Source organism: Canis lupus, chromosome 15 (genome assembly GCF_048164855.1).
Source record: "Canis lupus baileyi chromosome 15, mCanLup2.hap1, whole genome shotgun sequence".
NCBI lineage: Eukaryota > Metazoa > Chordata > Mammalia > Carnivora > Canidae > Canis > Canis lupus.
The window spans coordinates 71366-89261 of NC_132852.1; the positions used below are offsets into that span (position 1 = coordinate 71366).

The 17896-nt window shown below is 60.6% G+C and overlaps 1 protein-coding gene across 5 annotated transcripts in view; it reads left to right on the forward strand.

The window, feature by feature from the left end:
- ARHGEF10 (Rho guanine nucleotide exchange factor 10) overlaps positions 1-17896 on the forward strand; it is a 99966-nt gene that overhangs the window by 50656 nt on the left and 31414 nt on the right. For 3 of the 5 annotated variants that reach the window (XM_072775770.1, XM_072775768.1, XM_072775769.1), the window contains exons 9-17: positions 1893-2009; positions 3906-4020; positions 7218-7324; positions 8490-8567; positions 8705-8884; positions 10083-10199; positions 11822-11914; positions 15198-15368; positions 16917-17062. In XM_072775770.1, coding sequence (XP_072631871.1) covers positions 1893-2009; positions 3906-4020; positions 7218-7324; positions 8490-8567; positions 8705-8884; positions 10083-10199; positions 11822-11914; positions 15198-15368; positions 16917-17062 — 1124 coding nt within the window. The remainder of the gene's footprint in view (positions 1-1892; positions 2010-3905; positions 4021-7217; positions 7325-8489; positions 8568-8704; positions 8885-10082; positions 10200-11821; positions 11915-15197; positions 15369-16916; positions 17063-17896) is intronic. The other 2 variants (XM_072775771.1, XM_072775772.1) reach the window with 2 other exon arrangements.

Genomic DNA, 17896 nt, shown 5'->3' on the forward strand with positions numbered 1-17896 from the left:
TGTGTGAGAGACAGAGCATCTCACGTTAACACGCAAACAGGACAATAAAATTTGTGTTCCGTAATATCTAAGTGTTTTTAGGATGTCGCTGTGTGGTGTGAGGAAGGCTAAGCGGTAGGGAAGGGTCCCTGATTTTACATTGTGTGTGTAATCATCGCGGGGAGTTTTTATAAACAGACCCACCGAGAAGGCCCTAAGTAGTCGTCCTCTGTGTTGTGCTGCGTACACGTCCTGCTGTCTGTGCACCGTCACGGGGTCCGTGCGCCCTGAGCGGTCGGAGTCGGGTCTCTGAGACACGGATGATGGTGAAGGACAGAGACCTGGGGGTGTGTGTGCACGCGTGTGCGGGCCTCGTGAGATGGAGGTCTAGGAGGAACTTCAGACATCAGGAGTGTGACTCCTGGAGTTGGGCGGATGCGGGCCCGGGAGCACTTGCGTTGAGGCAGATCCTCTGGCGGAGACTCGTGGTTTTCAGTGGTGAGTGGCTGTGCCCTTGCTCTCGGCTGCTGGGCTCTGGCTGTCGGTGAAAGGGGTGATCCGCACTCGCGTTCACAGACATGCTTTCTGTGTGGGGCTGAGTGGCAGGCCACAGGCAGACGGAGGCTGCTGTGTGACCCTGTGGGTGCAGACCGTGACGGCATCGATGCCCGGCCACCGTGACTGTGTGGGTGACGCCTGCGCCCAGGAGGCAGCGCGGTGGATGGGGCGGGGCCCCCGTGCACCCGGCTTGCATGTGGTTACAGGTCACCTAGTGTTCTCCTAGTCTGTGAATGGGCTTCACGAGACTCAGGAAGAACCTACGGCTTCGTGCGGGTCGCCCGAGCCCCTCACGTCATTGCACGCCCTCTGGCAGCGGGCAGCACAGCCCAGGCTCCTGAGGGAAGCCGCCCTGGGATTCACTCCCCGCCCCCTCCCGCCCCCCAGGAGAGCTGTGCACAGGCCCCTCGGAAGAGTGGGGAAAACACTCTTCAGTTTCCTTCCGGCGGTGGGTTGGGTGTTGGGTGTTGGGTGCCCCCTGACGAGCCAGTCACACGCTTACTGGACAGACACTGCCCTCCTCACCCTCCGAAGGGACCCCCTTTCCTGGACAGGCACCCCTGAAATTCCGGGTGAGAGGCCACCCCCCAGCGGGGAATGGCCCACAGGGTGGCTTGGGAGCCGGTGATCACACGGGCATCCTCGTTGCTCCCTCGCCCCGGCCCGGCCGCCCCTGGGGCAGCTGAGAGCAGGGCCAGCAAGCCGGAAGGGCCGTGGAGGGACCGGGCATGCTGGTGCAAGTCACGGTGTTGAGCCGGCCTACTGGTCGCCTGTTGACAGGTCGGAGAGTCCTTTTTTTTTAACCGAAATTTGCTTAGAGTGTCTTTGCCCAGGTTGACGTGGGAAACACACTAGAGAAGCACGAGGCCTGGGTTCTCAGGTCCGAGCCGTGTGTCACGTGGAAGGTGTTGGACCTGCATCTCTCCTCCCGTCAGTGTGGAGACTTGAGCCCCTGTTCCCATGGCTGTTCCCAGGCAGACACCCTGTCTGGAGGGCGGCCTTGACCTCGGGTGTCTCCTGCCTTGGTGCCGCCCCAAGAGGATACTTTCATACACATTTTATTTACCCGTTTGGTCCTTTTAACGTCCTCAGAACACGTGTGAATGACATCCCGGGTCGTCTCGTTTCTGCATTTGCCCGTCTGGCACGGAAAAGTCCCCCGTCTGGCTCATCCGAAGCAGCCTCCTTGCTCCACGTGTTTGACTTCCTCATTTTTATCTCTCAGGAGTTGGGCCAGAACTGGGGGCTCCCCGTGATGCGCGGGGCCCCCGCCGCTGCGCCCTCTCAACGTCAGATTGTCGCAAAGTACTGAAAGGAGCGTCTTTGTGAAAAGATTGTGTCTCTTTATGCTGTAGCTTTCCCATGACCTAACCCGTTTCAAGGAGCACTATGAGAAAAAGATGAGAGCTTTGGTGGCAGACGCGGTGGGAGCCTCAGAGACTCAGCAGCTAAAGCAGAGGCATGAACCGAAGGTAGTGTGGTCCCTTTTTTGACCAGCTGCACTGAAAACGCTCATTCAGACGTGGGCCGTGCTTTGGAGCGAAGCTCCAGGGCGACCAAGGCGGCCTTTACATCTGAACGGTGGTTCTCGGTGTGCTCTTGGGCGTCCCGGTGGCACCACGGCCCACGTCGCGGGTTCCTGTGAAATCTGAGACACTGCTTCCCTGTCTCCTCCTCTTACCCGCGGACGGGGCTGCTCCGGGGCCCGCGGCGTGTGTGACGCCACAGCCCCCGGGGCGGGATCCGCCGTGTCTCGGCCCGAAGCACGTTCCACGCGTGCACGACGGCAGCACCCCTCTTGCTGTTTGGGAAACGCAGGAACTTTCCATGAGTGCGCTACTTGGATAACGTGGAATAGCTTCGTTATTATTTTTAAATGAACATTCATAAAAGCTTGATTGCCGTTTTCAATTTTAACTCTTCATCCAGTAAATGTGGGCCAGCGAGAGCCAGATAAACGGAGCTCGTGGGGCCCTTGGTATTTTTAGGAGCGTAAAGGGCTCCCGAGACCAGCACGTTCGAGAGCCGCTAGGTGTGCAGTGGAGGCGGCCAGGCCTTGGGGGTGTGTTTTAAAAGGGCACTGTCAAGTAGTGTTCACGTCCACGAGGTCGTCTGTCCTTCCCACATTTTGTGATTCTGTGCGTATGTGTTAAGTGGCGTCTAGCTGAAATAGATGTTCACTTAGAAAGGTCTTCGTCGTAGTCACCTGCTCAAGTCCCGAGTGTTTGTGCCCCGGGCTCCCCCGGCAGGAGCGAAGCCCTGGGGTCCCGTCACTCAGGTCAGCCTCCGGCTGGTTCCCATGCAGCGTCTAAGGCACAGGCCACACGGTCTGGGGCCTGGCGCGGTTCTCTCGAGAAGCATGAGCTCGGTCGTAGGTCATGGGGGACGCGTGATGGAGGCCAGCTCGGGGGAGGAGTCTGCAGGCAGCAGGGAGAGGCAGGGCGAGCCGCCCGCGTTGGGCCGCAGGGAGCAGCAAGACAGGGCAAGTAGCCAGGGCCAGGCCAAGCAGGCCCCTCCATCCAGTAAGAAGCGGACGTTAGGAGGGGGCAGGGGCCTGGCTGTCTCCTGGCTGCCTGTGACCCGGGGCAGCACCACAGCTCCCCACACCCTGTACCTCTGCCGCTGCTCGAGGACAGGGCGCGCCGCCACCTTGCAGGCTGCCTTCTGTTCACGGTCCTCTACGTCTCACTCGAGGGACCCTGGCCGGGGCCTGGCTCAGCGGGCCGGCACGGGGTAAGGAAGGGTGGGATCTGGGAGGCCGTGTGGGTCAGGAGACGAAGCGGAGGCGCCTTGCAGACGGACGAGCCCTGGGCGAGGGGACAGGGTGCAGGCCCAGCGCGGCCGGGGAGACGGCGCGTCCTCGAGGTGGGGAGGGAGGACACGGGGCTCGGGAGTGGGGCACGTGCAGCTGGCAGGGTCCTGGCTAGTGAGAGGGCACGGGGTTGGGGGGCAGCTGGTCGAGCCTCGGGGGAATAGAGGACGTGCAGGAGCAGCCGGGGCCACAGTGCGTGTGACGTGCGCGCTCCCTTCCTCTGCCTCTGACGTCTGCAGAGCTCTCTGTGTCTGAGCCGCCACTGCAAGATGGACACTGACGTTCACACGCAGCGGGGGACCGTCCCCCCAGGTCAAGGAAGGGATCTCGTTAAAGTTCGCTCTTCTTTCTGTCTTTCTTTATTCAACAAACAGAACGTGGCCCGAGCCACACACGTGTACACACAACGAGCGAGCAAGCTCCCCCAGAACACAGAGCCAATTTCCGGGGACGTTAAGACCAAGCTACTTGACAGTATTCTTTTAAAATAAAATAAATGCGGCAAGTGGGTTTTTATCAACGGCGCGACTTCTCACGTTTCCCTGTCTTTGTGCAGATGCAGAAGCTCATGAAGGCCGCCAAGGAGGGCACCAAGGACGGGCTCGAGAAGACCAAGGCTGCCGTCAAGAGAGGCCGCTCTCTCATTCGGACCAGGTCCTTCATGGCTGCAGGTGTGTGGCCCGGCTTGCACCCAAGCTCCCCTCGCCTCGCAGCGTGTGGGCGGCGCCAAGCGTGGCCGCGGGCACCTCGCACGCCCCCAGCACCGTGCTTGTCGCCGGGCCGCCTGGGTCTCCCCTGCCTCTCAGCTGAGGGCGCGCACGGGTCTGTGCAGGGGCTCAGGGCACACGCACACCTGGGGCACTGGAAAGTGACGGGTTCTTGTGGGTGGGAGACGTCACTCCTCTTCTGATGTCTCCCCTCGGCACATGGGCCCTGGCGGCTGCGCTCTCTGCGCTCCCTCCCGAAATCCCCTCGCGTATCCCGGGACCCCAGTCACTCTGGATTCTCAGCAAGTCTAGTCCTTTAAAAAAAAAAAATTATTTATTCATTTGAGAAAGAAAGAGCACGAGCAAGGGGGGCAGGGAGACAGAGACTCCCTGACACGGGGCTCGCTCCCGTGACCCCGGGATCCAGACCTGAGCTGAAGGCAGACGTGTACCCGACTGAGCCACCCAGGCGCCCTGCAAATTTATTCTTAATGATGCATAACTGGTGATGCGTTCAGAGTGTCCGTCCTCGTGTGAGTATTTTCCACAAGGACACGAGCTCAGGAGGTCTTGTTCTAAGCAGGGGGTTTAGGAACCCTTGTGCTGGTGAGGAAGGATCTGGGATGATTCCGGAAGTTTCAGGCTCTCCGAGACCCTGGCCGGGGCGCCGGGGCCCGCGCCTTCTGTCTGTCTGAGAGAGCGGTGGAGTCTGGTGTGCTCCACGTGGACAGCACGCTGCGGGCCAAGGACTGGCCGGCGTCTGAGAGAATGCTGGTTACTCACAGGGTGGTTGAGCCCCCTCTCCCGGGGTGGCACCCAGATGCCGCCGGATCCCCTTAAACACGACTTCATTGTTTGCACGCGTGTTATAAGGGGCACACCCATGCTGGCGTGAGCCGAGCCCCGCTGGCGACCGTGCCTGGAAAGCACCGTGAAACGTGCCTCCCTGAGGAGCAGCCTCGCGAGACAGTGCCATTGGCATTAAAATGAACTAGATGCTGGTATGAATTCCCGTCCCAGTGAAGTCTTAGCGTCTCAAAACAGGACGCAGGAAGGGTGGGCGCAGCCCCAGCAGGTCACTTGGAGAGGAGACGGCTGGGTCGGGGGTTCTGATGGGGTGTGTCCCCGACGAGGTGCAGAGCGTCTGCCGGGTGCCCCCAGGATCAACACCTGCAGAGCACGGGCAGGGCCCGAGAGGTGCTGAGCTTGGGATTTGGGCCGTGGTGGTCCGGGTGGTCCCGGTGGTCTGAAGGGCTGGCTGAGGCCCCGCCCCAGACCCTGAACCAGGATCGGTGGGTCCGTGCCGGGCAGGATGGGCTGACTTAGTGGTTCTGCATCTTGGCTGTCCTCCTGCATCAAGTGGGAGCTTTTAAGAAATCCCAAGTGCCGAGGTCCCGCAGCCCTGGGACCAGTGAAGCCCGAGGCAGCTCTGCTTACTAGAAGGGTCTGTTTCTATTTCTTTTTAAGACTTTATTATTTGAGATCAATTTTACATTCACAGCAAAACTGCAAAAACAGCGCAGAGGTTTTCCATATATACCCCGCCCCCTGCCGTCACAGCCTCCCCCCAATGCCAGCTCCCCCGCTGCAGCTCCCCTACCAGCCCCTGCACCATCCTCCACCAGCCTCCCCCCCCCCCCCCCCCCCGCCCAACCAGTTGGCACCTTTGTTAGAACTGATGAAGCGGCATAGACGTGTCCTCATCACCCAGAGTCCTGGTGTACGCAGACCCCTTGGGTGTCAGGGTGGTGCGGGCTGCAGGCTTGGGGACAAGCCCAGGGACAGGCTGCCCCCAGCGTGGCTTCATGCCCTGCGCCCCCGCCGCCGCCTGCACGGCCCACCCTCCGCCATAGCCCAGCGGCCTCTCATCTCTGTGCCGTCTCTGCGGCGTCACCGGCCTGGACTGGTCGGGGTGGGCATCATCAGGAGCGCACACTCGTCACTCTGGTCTCTTCCCCTAGGGACCTGTGGTCCCGGCTCCCCCGTCCGTTCATGGCTTGAAGGCTCTTTGTCCCGCGTCTGTCCCGTGTGTGCGCGACTGTGGCTTGTGCCCATCGCCTACCGAGGGGCGTGCTGGTCACCTCAGGCTTTGGCCGCCGTGGATGAACTGTGGTTGCGTCCGTTCAGCTTTCACGGGGCAGAAGGCAGCAGCTGCTTTGGGTAAACACGAAGGAGCGTGGTTGCTGGGTCTTAGGGCAAGAGGACGTCTAGCTCTGTGCGAAAGCAGGGACCGTCCTCCACGGGGCCGCCCCTTCCGCCTCGTGGGTGCCGAGCGGGGCTCCCATGGTCCCGGCCCCCGGCAGGAGGTGTGCTGGGCGCTCGGGGCCTGGGCCCGTCTCGGGGCCGTGTAGACCCTGGTCGGGTTTTCAATGCTCCTCAGAGACTTTTTTGTGCAGCCGGGTTCTGGGTATTTGGATTTGGTCATCTCTGGCTCTTACTACCTAAGAATTCCTCTGCTTTCCAGTTTTCCAGCCGTTTTGTGGATTCTGTATTTAGCTACAGCCCAGTTTTTTAAAGTGATTTTAGTTTGGGTCTAAATGTTTTGATTCGACGGAAGCTGTGCTTTCCCAGTGAGAAACGCCGATGGAAAGTCAGGAAATCCACCGAGTATTTGGCGGATTACTGAGGGTGGGTCTTAGCCTCCCTTCTTTGCTTCTGAACACAGTATTTTGGAGATTTATTTCTCTGTTCTTCTAGGTTAAAAACTTAACCTTGTTTGATAGCAATCTATTTTTTTTTTAAAGTAACTTAGACTTACTTGTTGTAATAGAAGAGTTCAAGCCAATAGTGAAAACCCAACGGTAAGAAACCCACGTGACCCCACGCTCGCAAGTATCGAGCTGTTTGACGTTAAGCATTGAAGTGTCTATTTCTGAACACCAGCCAGCTCTTCAGGCGGCACCTCCGCCGTACGAAATTCGACTTCAAAGTATTGAAAATTCCAAATCTAGGTGGGCCCCGTGTTCCCCTAGTGGAAAGGATATTTTCTTGGGTTTGCTAAAATGCAGTTTCATCACTGCCAGGTGGAAAGCACACGCGGAAGATTGGAGTGTCTGCCCAGAGCATTGATTTGACTGCTTTTTTTTTTTTTTTTAATCACACTGTACCATTAGGAATATATTGCGTCAATGTGGAATTCATGCCTTCTGACTCTTTTTAAGACCACAGATCCTGTCTTGAAGAGGAGCAGAATTTGTTCATTGACGTTGAGTGCAAGCATCCGGAAGCCATCCTGACGCCGATGCCTGAGGGCCTGTCTCAGCAGCAGGTAGGAGGCAGCTTCTCCGGGCTCAGCCCCTGCCCCTCGGCCCAGCAGCCGCCTGAGCGTCACCCCCAGAGAGAGTGTGGGCGCGACTCACACCGGCTCTCACCCTGTGGGTAAACGGCGTGTGCGTCGTGCCCCCGAGGCAGAGGAAGACAGAGGCTTCCAGCAACTGATGGGATTGTCGGCACGTGACCGAGGGTCTCAACCTCGGGAGACAGGTGGTCGAGGGGACGGAGTTCGGGGTGCCCGTTTGATGATCTTTGGGTAAAAGGAAGAGAAAGCTCAGGACAGCGTGGAGCAGAGTCTGGGGTGTCGGGGGCTCGGGGTCGGCTCGGCCTCGTGGGCTGTGTCCCTGCAGGCATGCTGTGCCTTCACCGGCCTGCGTACGACCCCAGAGGCGTTGACGTTTGCCTGGACCCTGGGGCCCCGAACAGTCCTTGCGGAGAGGACGGTTTGTAACCGTGCCGGCCCTTAGCTGCGGGCCCTCCGCATGGGGTGCCGTCTTCCCCGCAGGGTGGCGCGGCTGTCCCTGGCTTAGGGCGGGGTGGCGGCCTGCGAGGAGGGGGTCCTAGAGGCGGCCTGGCCTGACTGAGATCCTGCGCTCGTGTCCACGTCCTGGCGGCCGTCACAGCCCAGACTCTGCAGGCCCGACGGCGGTGCCCAGCACCATGCCTGGCGCGTCCCAGGGATGCGCATGCGTGTCTGTGGCCCGAGCGGCCTCACTTTGCCCACTGGCCTCCGCCTCCTGCCTGGGTCTTTGGCCAAAAGCTCTGGGCCAAAAAAAATAATCGACTCTTCCACCTTTCAAAGGTGTTTTCTTGTGTGATGTCAGAATCCTGTCCTCGTCATACACGTCGCTGCTAGCGCGGAGTCGGCTGGAGCCGCGTCCTCACCCTTCACCCAAACGCGAGCCGCCCCGCACCTCTGCGCGCTGCTGTCCTCACGGCTTACCCTGTGAGGTTTACAGTGTCCGTCGCTGCGGCAGCAGGCGCGTATGTCTTGCGTCTGTCACCTTAGCTAATAGGCCACTCGAAGTACCTTGGAGGCCTGCGGAGTTTCCCCCGCCTGTGGTTTCAGAGACAAAGCACCAAATGAGCCAGTTTATCAGCAGCGAGCACCGTCCCCCCGTCCCCTGCCCAGTGGCCGCAGTGTGTTTTCCGATCAACAGGTCGTGAGAAGATACATCCTGGGCTCAGTGGTCGACAGCGAGAAGAACTACGTGGATGCTCTTAAGCGGATTCTGGAGGTACGCGTGTCGCGGGGCGGACCTGGGTCGCCCTGGCCCTTCGCCTACGCACGTGGTCACGCACAGACCGACCGCGGGCAGCCTCCCCGGAGACGCTGAGCGCCGGGTCTGTGCGTTTCCACGCGTGTCTTTATCAGCAATACGAGAAGCCGCTGTCGGAGATGGAGCCAAAGATCCTGAGCGAGAGGAAGCTAAAGATGGTGTTCTTCCGAGTGAAGGAGCTGCTGCAGTGCCACGGCATGTTCCAGATCGCGCTGGCCAGCCGCGTGGCCGAGTGGGACTCGGTGGAGACCATCGGGGACGTCTTCGTGGCTTCGGTGATTGCCGGCGCGCCCCCGCCCCGCGGAGCTCGCCCGTGCCCTGCGCCGTTTGCTGTCCTTGCGGGTGGGCGGAGGAGGTCTCCCGCCGGGCGTCCCGGTCAGCGGGCCGGGTCTGTCCGGGGCCCTTGGAGGCCACGGCGCTCTGCTCAGGGGCATGTGCTCTAGAGCACCGGGGGCACCGCCCGAGGCCGGCGGCAAGGCTGCCAGTGGCCCCGGAGCATCCCCAGGCAGTGGAGCGGCCTTCTGTGGCCGAGCTGGGGCCCTGCAAGCAGTGTGCCGCCCTGGCCCGTGTGCCCCCGGGGTCAGGTCTCTGCCCACGCGCGTGGGAGGGAAGCACGACTGCGTTAACCTTTCCTGGAGGGGGAGCCTCCGGCGTGCGTGGACGTGACAGGCCGCCCCGCACGGGAACGGGAACGGGAAGGGAACGGGAGTTCTTACTAAAGTACTTGCGTGATCCCGTTCAGGGCCCTTATGAAAAACAGAGGAGGCAGCCGCGGATGTTTCCTGTGCTGTGACATTTCCTGGCTATTTTATGCATTTGGTGTCTACATTTACTTTGTCTTGAAATATTTCTTGAAATATTTACCCTGGGGACGTTTTTTTTAAAGGAAAAAACTTTAAAAACATCCAGTTTAGGTAAAAGCATTTTTTTCCGTGACAGTCACATGAGGCACCTGCTTACAGATAGGACTGTTTATCTGGAGAACGTGTGGGGTTAGGAGAGTGTCAGAGGGAGGCCCTTGGTGTTAGGAACCCGGGGCAGCAGGCCAATGTGGTGGGAGAGGATCGGTCTCTGGCTGCCCTGGGGAGTCCCCAGGGGAGGCTCCGCGCCCGCGGGTCAGGGTCCTGGGGCCTGCGAGGCATTCTCTCCTGGGACACCCTCCTCTCTGGTCGTCTGTGGTCAGGGCCACTGCTTAGCTGAGGGCCAGACCGCCAGCGGCCTGAACGGCAATGCCGGCAGCGCGTCGAGGCCGCAGAGTTAGGTCGTGCAGCTGCGTAAACAGCGCCTAACCCGTGTGCTGAAAAAAGAAAAAAAAAATCACACCCGTTCGTGATGAAGTGGGTCCTGTGGAAACCTCCCAGGGCCCGAGGGGTGGTCTTTGGGGCAGTTTTCAGATCTTCTGTCGCACCCGGGTGCAGGGAGTCCCGGGGCTCACGTGCTGCTGATAGTTCTCCATTTGCTCCGACGTCCCAGTTTTCCAAATCCATGGTGCTGGACGCCTACAGCGAGTACGTGAATAACTTCAGCACCGCCGTGGCCATCCTCAAGAAGACGTGTGCTACCAAGCCTGCTTTTCTTGAGTTCTTAAAGGTAAGCACTTGTGTTTTCCTTCTGGGTTCCCACACCTTCCGGTGATAGGTTCCACGTCAAAATGCTTCTCAGTGAAATTCTCACCACACTCTGTCTCTAGACATGTAACGTTATTTATCGTAAAGATTTTGACCAAATGTTGGGTCAGTGCTAGAAATAGAGATGAGTCTGTAGCGGTGGCGTCATTTTTTGGAAATAAGCTATGTTTTGCGCATCCTTGGAAGAGTGTAGGTGGATGGACAGATGGAAAGGTAAGGTCTGGCCCCAAAGGAAGCTGCTTTGGCTTCCTGTCAGCATGACGTCAGGGGCAGCAGACGGAGTTTGGGATTGGGGTGGAGTCTTCGCCCCCTACGAGTCAGAGCAGTAAATGGGCCCCTCCCTGGGCTGGGGGCTTGGTCCCTGGGCTGGTGTCAGGTGCACAGCGAGGGGAGGCGCGTCGGACTTGGGCGATGGGGAGTGTCTGCTGAGGGCTGTTGCTGAGCTGGGGTCTTCAGCCCACGGCCCCTCACCGTGACCAGCCACCCACCCGGACCTCGTTTGCACGAGACCCCAACTCCGATCGTGAACCTCGAGCCAAGGTTCGTGCATGTTACCTGAGCTGAATTCCCAAAGCTCCTGCTCCCTGCAGCGAGCGGACTTGGGCGGGAGTCTCGCCGGCCGTCCCTCCCCGTCAGTCGGACCCCGGCGGTGGGGGCCTCGGTGCTCCATGGCCTTTCCGTGCCGCAGCAGCACGGCTCCTGGACAAAGGCAGTGCAGGCGACTCGCACGTTCACCTCCGTGGAGGAGGCCGTAACGGTCCTGTGGACGCTGACCGAACCCAAGATGTCAGCCAGGGAGCCGGCCACAGCCCCCACTGGCAGGCGACCTCCTTCCTACCAGGAGGCCTGGGGACGGGCACGTGTGTCGTCGGGGCCCAGCCCGGGATCGTGTCGGGAGGCTGGGCTGCCCTCGAGGTGCTGGGGCCGGTCCCTCGCTCTGCCATCCGACCACACAGCTCCCTTGGCTGGAGAGACCCCACCCTGGGTATGCAGGTGGTCCAGCCGGGTGGGGGTCCCCGGCTCAGGGACGCGGGCCAGGGGATGAGGCCGCCCCTGGCACATGAGGGAGGGGCCCTCGGGCCGAATGTCCTTGGCCGCAGCCGCTCCTGGGCCAGCTCAGACAGGCTCGGACCCAGGGACACCCCACTGCTCACCCCGAGACCGCACAGCAGAGCCGGGTGAGGCCGGCAGCGGCCGCCGCAGAGAACGTGGCGCGGGGCGTGGGGCGTGGGGCGTGGGGCGGGCTTCCTCTAGGGGCCCTGGCTGCTCTTGTTTGGGAGTCCGTGATCCTCTTCCTGTTTTAGTAAGTGCACTTTTCAGTCCCTAGAGGATTGCAATGGCCTCATAAAGGGCCGAACCCTGCCCGGCAGTCGGAGGTGGCTCCGAAAGCCTCCAGCGAAAAACCCGGAAGATTCCGGTGCAGAGCCTGCCGCGACGGGCTGCACACCTGGCGACTTGGGCGGGCATGTCCCGCGGTGCGGGGTGCAGGATGGGGTGGGGCTGCGGGCGGGGGTGACCCTGGCCCCGGCGGCGGAGCTGGGGCCAGCACGGGCCGAGCGTGAGTAAGCGAGCTTCTCCCCACAGCAGTGCCAGGAGTCCAGCCCCGACCGCGTCACGCTCTACAGCCTGATGATGAAGCCCATCCAGAGGTTCCCGCAGTTCATTCTGCTGCTGCAGGTAAGGACACGCCCCTGCCCGCGACTGTGGACGGTGGTGTCCCTTCTGCTTCTGTCTCTGACCTCCTGTCCTCCCCCAGCAGTTCCGGGAGGGCAGGGGGAGGGCGCTGGACCCCCACTAGCCTGTCTCCCACTACCCAGGACCCCCCCCACTAGCTCAGACCCCCACTGGCCTGGACCCCCACTGGCTGGGACGCACCCCGTAGCCGGGACCCCCCACTAGCCAGGACCCCCTCTAGCCAGCTCATGAGCAGCCAGGTGGGGCGGGGCTTGGCTCCCCGGGGCCAGAGCCATGTCCACCCCCTTCTGCCGTGGTCAGGGCCTGGGTCTAGGGTCAGGTGGAAAATGACCCACGCCCTGTGCTGCACGGGTCGGTGGGTCGGTGGGCTCGGGAGCCCAAGTTAGGACTCAGACGAAGTGTGCCCATCGCGAGGGGGCTGCACAGACTGCAGGGGGCGGGGACGCTGCGGCAGGAGGCTCAGTGGCCGCCCCAGCATCGTCAGAAACTAAAGATGCGCAGAGTGGTGGGTGTGTGGCTCCCAGCAACAGCGGCTCTGAGTGCGGATGACGCGCTGTCTGCGCCCACCTGGTCCCCCCGGAGCCTGGGTCCCGCCCGTGCCCGGGACAGGTCTCCTGCGATGCCCAGCCTGCTGCTCCCGCGGCCCCAGTGTGGAGTCGCAGCGCGGATCGCGGTGCCCTCCCTGCAGACGAGGGGCGTCTCCCTCGGCATCGAGCCCGCTGCTGCCGGCAGCCGAGTCTGTGGGGAACGTACCTCGTGACCCACGAAGCCCTGAGACCCTGAGAGGAGGGCGCCCACGGTTACGCGTTGGTCTCGGCTGTTTCCGAGCCGAGGCGCACAGGCCGTTTCTGGTGCCGGTTGCCTGTGTACGTGTCCCATCGGGTCCTGGTTCCCAGCGTAGGCATTAGAGTCTTAGTAACAGAAGCTGGGTTTGTTCTGCTTTGTTTTTTTACCCCTAGAATCAAAATATCCAGAAAATGTGTTTTGCTCTAGTTGTTGGGGATTTACTGAACTCTGAATGTAGGAGGCTCCAGGCAGGCGGCTTGGTGAGGAAGACGGTGGGGGAGGCGATTAGACACTCTTCTTCGGCTACGTGGGGACGCAGGGACCAGGGGCAGAGGCCTAACCGCCTCCCGGTCCGTGCGCTGCATGTGCAGACCCTCACGCAGACCGTGCTTGGCGACGTGCCCGTAGGTGCCTGGCAACCCCTGGCCGCCCACGTCGCACCTAGACGCCTCCTCCTGGTGGTTTTCTGTTCTCACTTAGCTGTAGTTGGGTGTGATTTCCAGTGTAGCTCGTCAGCTTTCGGTTAACCGTCCGTAAGTCGCAGCAAACCCTTGACCCAGGTGTTCACCGAGGTGTATTCCTTAGGGCGGGAGGGCCGTGGGCAGCGGAAGGAGCCATCAGAGGTCGGGCTCCGAGCCTCGTGCCGGTTGACCGCAGGGGCCTGGACCTGGCAGCGTTTCTCAGATTTAGGCCCGAGGACGTTCTGTGAGGTTGTGGTCGCCTCCCCGCCTAGTTCCCTCGGGGTCCGTGAGGCCAGTCCCTCCGTGGGTCTCCCTCCTCCTCCCGCCCCGTCCGTCTGGGCCCAGCAGACTCACCTGAGAACTCCAGGATTTGGGGGAGTGGTTCCCTGGCCGGTGAGGGGGCGGCGGAGGGTCGGGCACGTGGGGAAACACGCGGTTGGGCCAGGGAGTCCGCGGTGTGTGCATCTGAGAGGAGGGTGAGGGCCCCCCAGGGCCCTGGGCTCCCCGGAGAGGTGCTCCGAGGAGAGGTGCTCCCGGGAGCTGTCCCTGAGGGGGGGCGGGGCCCGGGGCTCGGCTGGCCCAGGATGGGCGTCCTGCTCCGCACACGCGGGTCGGGTGGCCGGGCACCGCCTGCTGCCTCCTGCTGTCCCGGGCCCGTTGGGCGTCCCGCTGCCCTTCTCCGCCCTGATGCCCAGCTCTCCGGGCCCCGCTGGGGCTCAGACCCCCGCAGCCCTCCCTGAGCCCCGGCGAAGCTGAACCCCGGCTCTTCTGCTGCTGCTTTCGGACATGTGGTCCTCCGGAATCTTTGTCTCGCTTCCCGCGACCGTTTCCTGTCCCGTGTCGGACGCACGTGGGTCGGGGCCTGGACGCAGCAGCAGACTTCCCGTCTTGCTCCCGGGGTGCTCTCCCGGCATGCGGTGGCCCCAGCCCGCGGACCCGCAGCTGCGGTGCGTGTCCTGATGGTGCCGACGGCGGCAGCCACCAGCTGTGACCTCGGAGCCAGAATGTGCTGTCGGGTGCTTTACTCGCCTCGATAGGACTTAAAGGGACTCAGAGGGAACGCGCGTGTAGCACGGTGCACGCAGCTCGCTCAGACCGGAAACGCTGCCTCGTTTCGCAGGGTTTTGTTTTCTCAGATAAGAAGCAGGTTACAAGACGAAGGTGCTGTTGGACTGCAGGCTGGTGGGGCCGGCGTAGCTGCAGGGGGACGGCGGCGGGCTGGGCTAGGTCTGAGCGGGCGTGCCCCCGACCGTGTGCCCCTTGAGCAGACGAGCGGCCGAAGGCCAGCGAGCGTCCTCTGTACGAGCGAGGGGACAGCGCTGTGACTGTCACTTCACTGTTGCTCTTTTTTTTTTTTTCTAAACATTTTATTAGAAATGGGAGGGGGAGCGGCGGAGAGAGAGGGAGAAGCTGAGCAGGGAGCCCGATGCGGGACTCGGTCCCAGGACCCCGGCATCGTGACCTGAGCTCCCCGCCGAGCCACCAGGTGCCCCTGGATGTTGCTCTGGGAAGCCTGTGCCCGAGTGACGCCCATGGCTCCGTTGTCTGGGTGACCGTGTTGCCGCTGCCTGCCGGGCGTCCTCCCTGCAGCCTCCTCGTGCCTTTGCGCCCCTCGGACGTGGGCAGGAGGGGGAGGGGCGCCCCCGGGAGCGTGGCGAAGCCGGGGTGCGGGCTCTGTGTCGGTGGGAGCAACAGGCTAGTCGTTAGGCTGGACGGAGTGCGGAGGGCAGGGCCCTTCTGGGACCTGGGGTGCAGCTCGTTCCCATTCACGGAGCCTTTATGGGGAAGTGCTAGTTTTTTCCATTAGCAAAGCCACTTAGTGAGTTCACTGTGTTTTTGCAAAAGGAGCTGCTCCGTGTTTAGCCGAATCCTGAGTCACTTGGCTTCTTCTCTCCCCGGGGCTGGTCCATCCTCCCCCAGAAGTGGGGGCGCAGCGGCCAGCTGGGAGCGCGTGTGTGCCGCCGCCTGCACCCCCGCACCGGCGGTCACGCGTCCCCTCCTACCGTGTTTCTCCCAAGGACATGCTGAAGAACACCTCCAAAGGCCATCCTGACCGGCTGCCGCTTCAGATGGCGCTGACGGAGCTAGAAACGTTAGCGGAGAAGCTGAACGAGAGGAAGAGAGACGCCGACCAGCGCTGCGAAATCAAGCACGTCGCCAAAGCCATCAACGAGAGATACCTGAACAAGGTTGACCGAGGTTTCTCTGTGCTGCGGTTCCGCTTGCTTCGCACTAATAAGCCGCCGTTCTTTCCACCGCTTGCTACTAATCTTCTGGAAGCTGCAGCGAGGCCGCGGCTCAGGGCCCTGCCTCGGAAGCCGATGGAGACGTCGGGCGGGTCGGGGCGCACGTCCCTGGGGAAGGGGCCGGGTTCACGAGACCCTCGCCCGGGCCGGGACCCCCACGGAGGTTCAGACCGGCTCCTGTCGCGGAGTCTTTCGGCCACCACGCGGTGTCTCGTGTTAGATGGTCAGAATGGCACCAGAGGAGGTCACGTGCAGCGTAAGTGGTGGTTGTCACGGAAACTGAGGGAATCCCCGCAGGAAAGCAGCTCCTAGGCAGAGACGTGTTTCCACTTTCTATCACAAGTCTTTCCCACGACAGCGAGTGGATTTTATGTAGACCTCCCCGTATTTACTTACGGCCCTGGTCCACAGGAGGAAGGTAATCGATAGGAGTGGTTTTAAATAATCACAAATCCTATTTATCGTCGCTAAAACCATTTTCTGTCTGTAGGGTAGTCTCCTATCAGATGGTGACCCTCAGTGACCTCGCCACAAGAACTTTACCATTATACAGGCTCTCCCTGATTTCCTGAGCGATTGACGTGGGGTTTCTATGAGCTGCAAATCGCAGCCAGTGATGGTCATGCTGTTTAGAATCGTGCTTGCCTGTGGTCGCGGTGTTTGCACGCCCGTGAGGCACAGAGCGACGCAGGCCGACGGGGAAGTGGTGTGCGTCGCTCACTCCCGGTTCCGAGCCCGTGCGCGCAGCCTCGTCACCCCTGTGAGCACGTCAGGAGTAGGTTGGCTGGGGGCTCGGCCGCTGCAGATTTAGAGTCAGAACGCCCCCTGAGCTTCGGGTTTCCCCATGTTCTTTTGGGCCGAATAGTCACAATCAGTCTAGCTTCTACATGACTGGTCTCGTCTTATTAACACCAAGCATCTCTGCAAAGGTTTATAAACCAAGTGTTGTGTTCAGCCCCGTGAGACGAATTTTGACGTACCCCAAAAAACTAAGACGTTTTCTTAATTGGGAAAACAAACCCCCCCGGGTCGCTATCGTGCTCACGAACGTTCTCGGCTGACATAGCGTCGCACATAAGAGAACGACTGCGGCCGGGCGAGGCAGTGTAAGGATGGAGCCTGTGCTCGGGCAGGTCATCCGAGGGGAGGAGGGAGAGTGACAGGTGCAGACAGAGGAGCCCCCCTTTGCTGGATCAGCGTCTCAGCTGGAGAAGGCGAGTTTACAAACAGAGGGTTAGTCTCCCTTCACTGTTGAGGAGGATTCCAAACACCGTCTGTACAGCGACTTACTTAAAAAAAGCCACTTTCGGGATTCTTCGTAGTATGCACGTGAAGTGTGATGGGAAGTATGCAAATCCTCCGTAAAGGGAAAAGTCTGCCGAACCCTGACGCGTTCTGCTCCTGTGTTGTGCAAGACTTTGGCTCACGCTTTCTCTTCTTTCGGGGAACTCGGTTGCGGGAACCGTGTCAAGCGTGACTTTGAATGTTCAGCTTCTCAGCAGCGGGAACCGGTACCTCGTGCGGTCCGACGATATGATAGAAACTGTTTACAACGACAGAGGAGAAATCATTAAGACCAAGGAGCGGCGGGTCTTCATGCTCAGTGATGTGTTGATGTGCGCCACGGTCAGTGCACGGTGAGCGTGCGTGCCGCACCCCACAGGAGCGGTGGTCCCCTTAGTACCCCCCGTTCAGGGCGCACCGATCTGTGCGCGGAGCTTGGTCCCCTCGTCCTGTGACCAAGGGAACAGACAGTCTGGTCCCCCCTGACGCGCTCTCAGCGACGCTCCCGGAAGGTGGTGAAGGGAGGACCCGCTTTGGTCGGGCTGAGATGTGAAAAGAGCCCCTTGGTAGCCTCAGAACATCAGGAGTGGAGATTTGAGATTCAAGCAGGTTCAGTAGAAATTTGGGGCCAAGTTCCCGGGTTCTCCGTTGCTAGGTGTAAAGCCCGCCCCATGCATCGAATACGCAGTCTTGCACTTGTTACTGGGCATCTGAGTGCCTCCTGCGCCTCCCCACGCGGGCTGGAAGTTGAAGCGTGAGGCCCTCTAACATTTGGGGGACGTCAGGTAGCTTGGGTACCAGCTGGCTCCCAACACGTCAAGTATTTCAGTTTCTTTTTTCTTTTTTTTTAAGTATTTCAGTTTCAAGTACAGTGCCCAGCATTTTGGCTATTGTTTTCTACATTTTGATTGAGGGAAAAAAAAAAAAAGTATATGTCTTAAAGAAAGCAAACTGTGATGATCACTTGTAGTAAGGAGGGGTGAGGTCCCTGGGCACGCCGAGGCCTCGGGGCGCTGGGAGCCCTGACGCACTGGCTTGGTGGTGGTTGCACACGTGTCTGCTCTAGCATTTCCACGTAACCAGTTAGGTACATGCGTGTTTGCTCCATTTTATGGGGAAAGGAAAAAATACCTGGGATTTTTTTTTCATTGTTCCATAATAAGTATTTTGATCATGGAGCATAATGG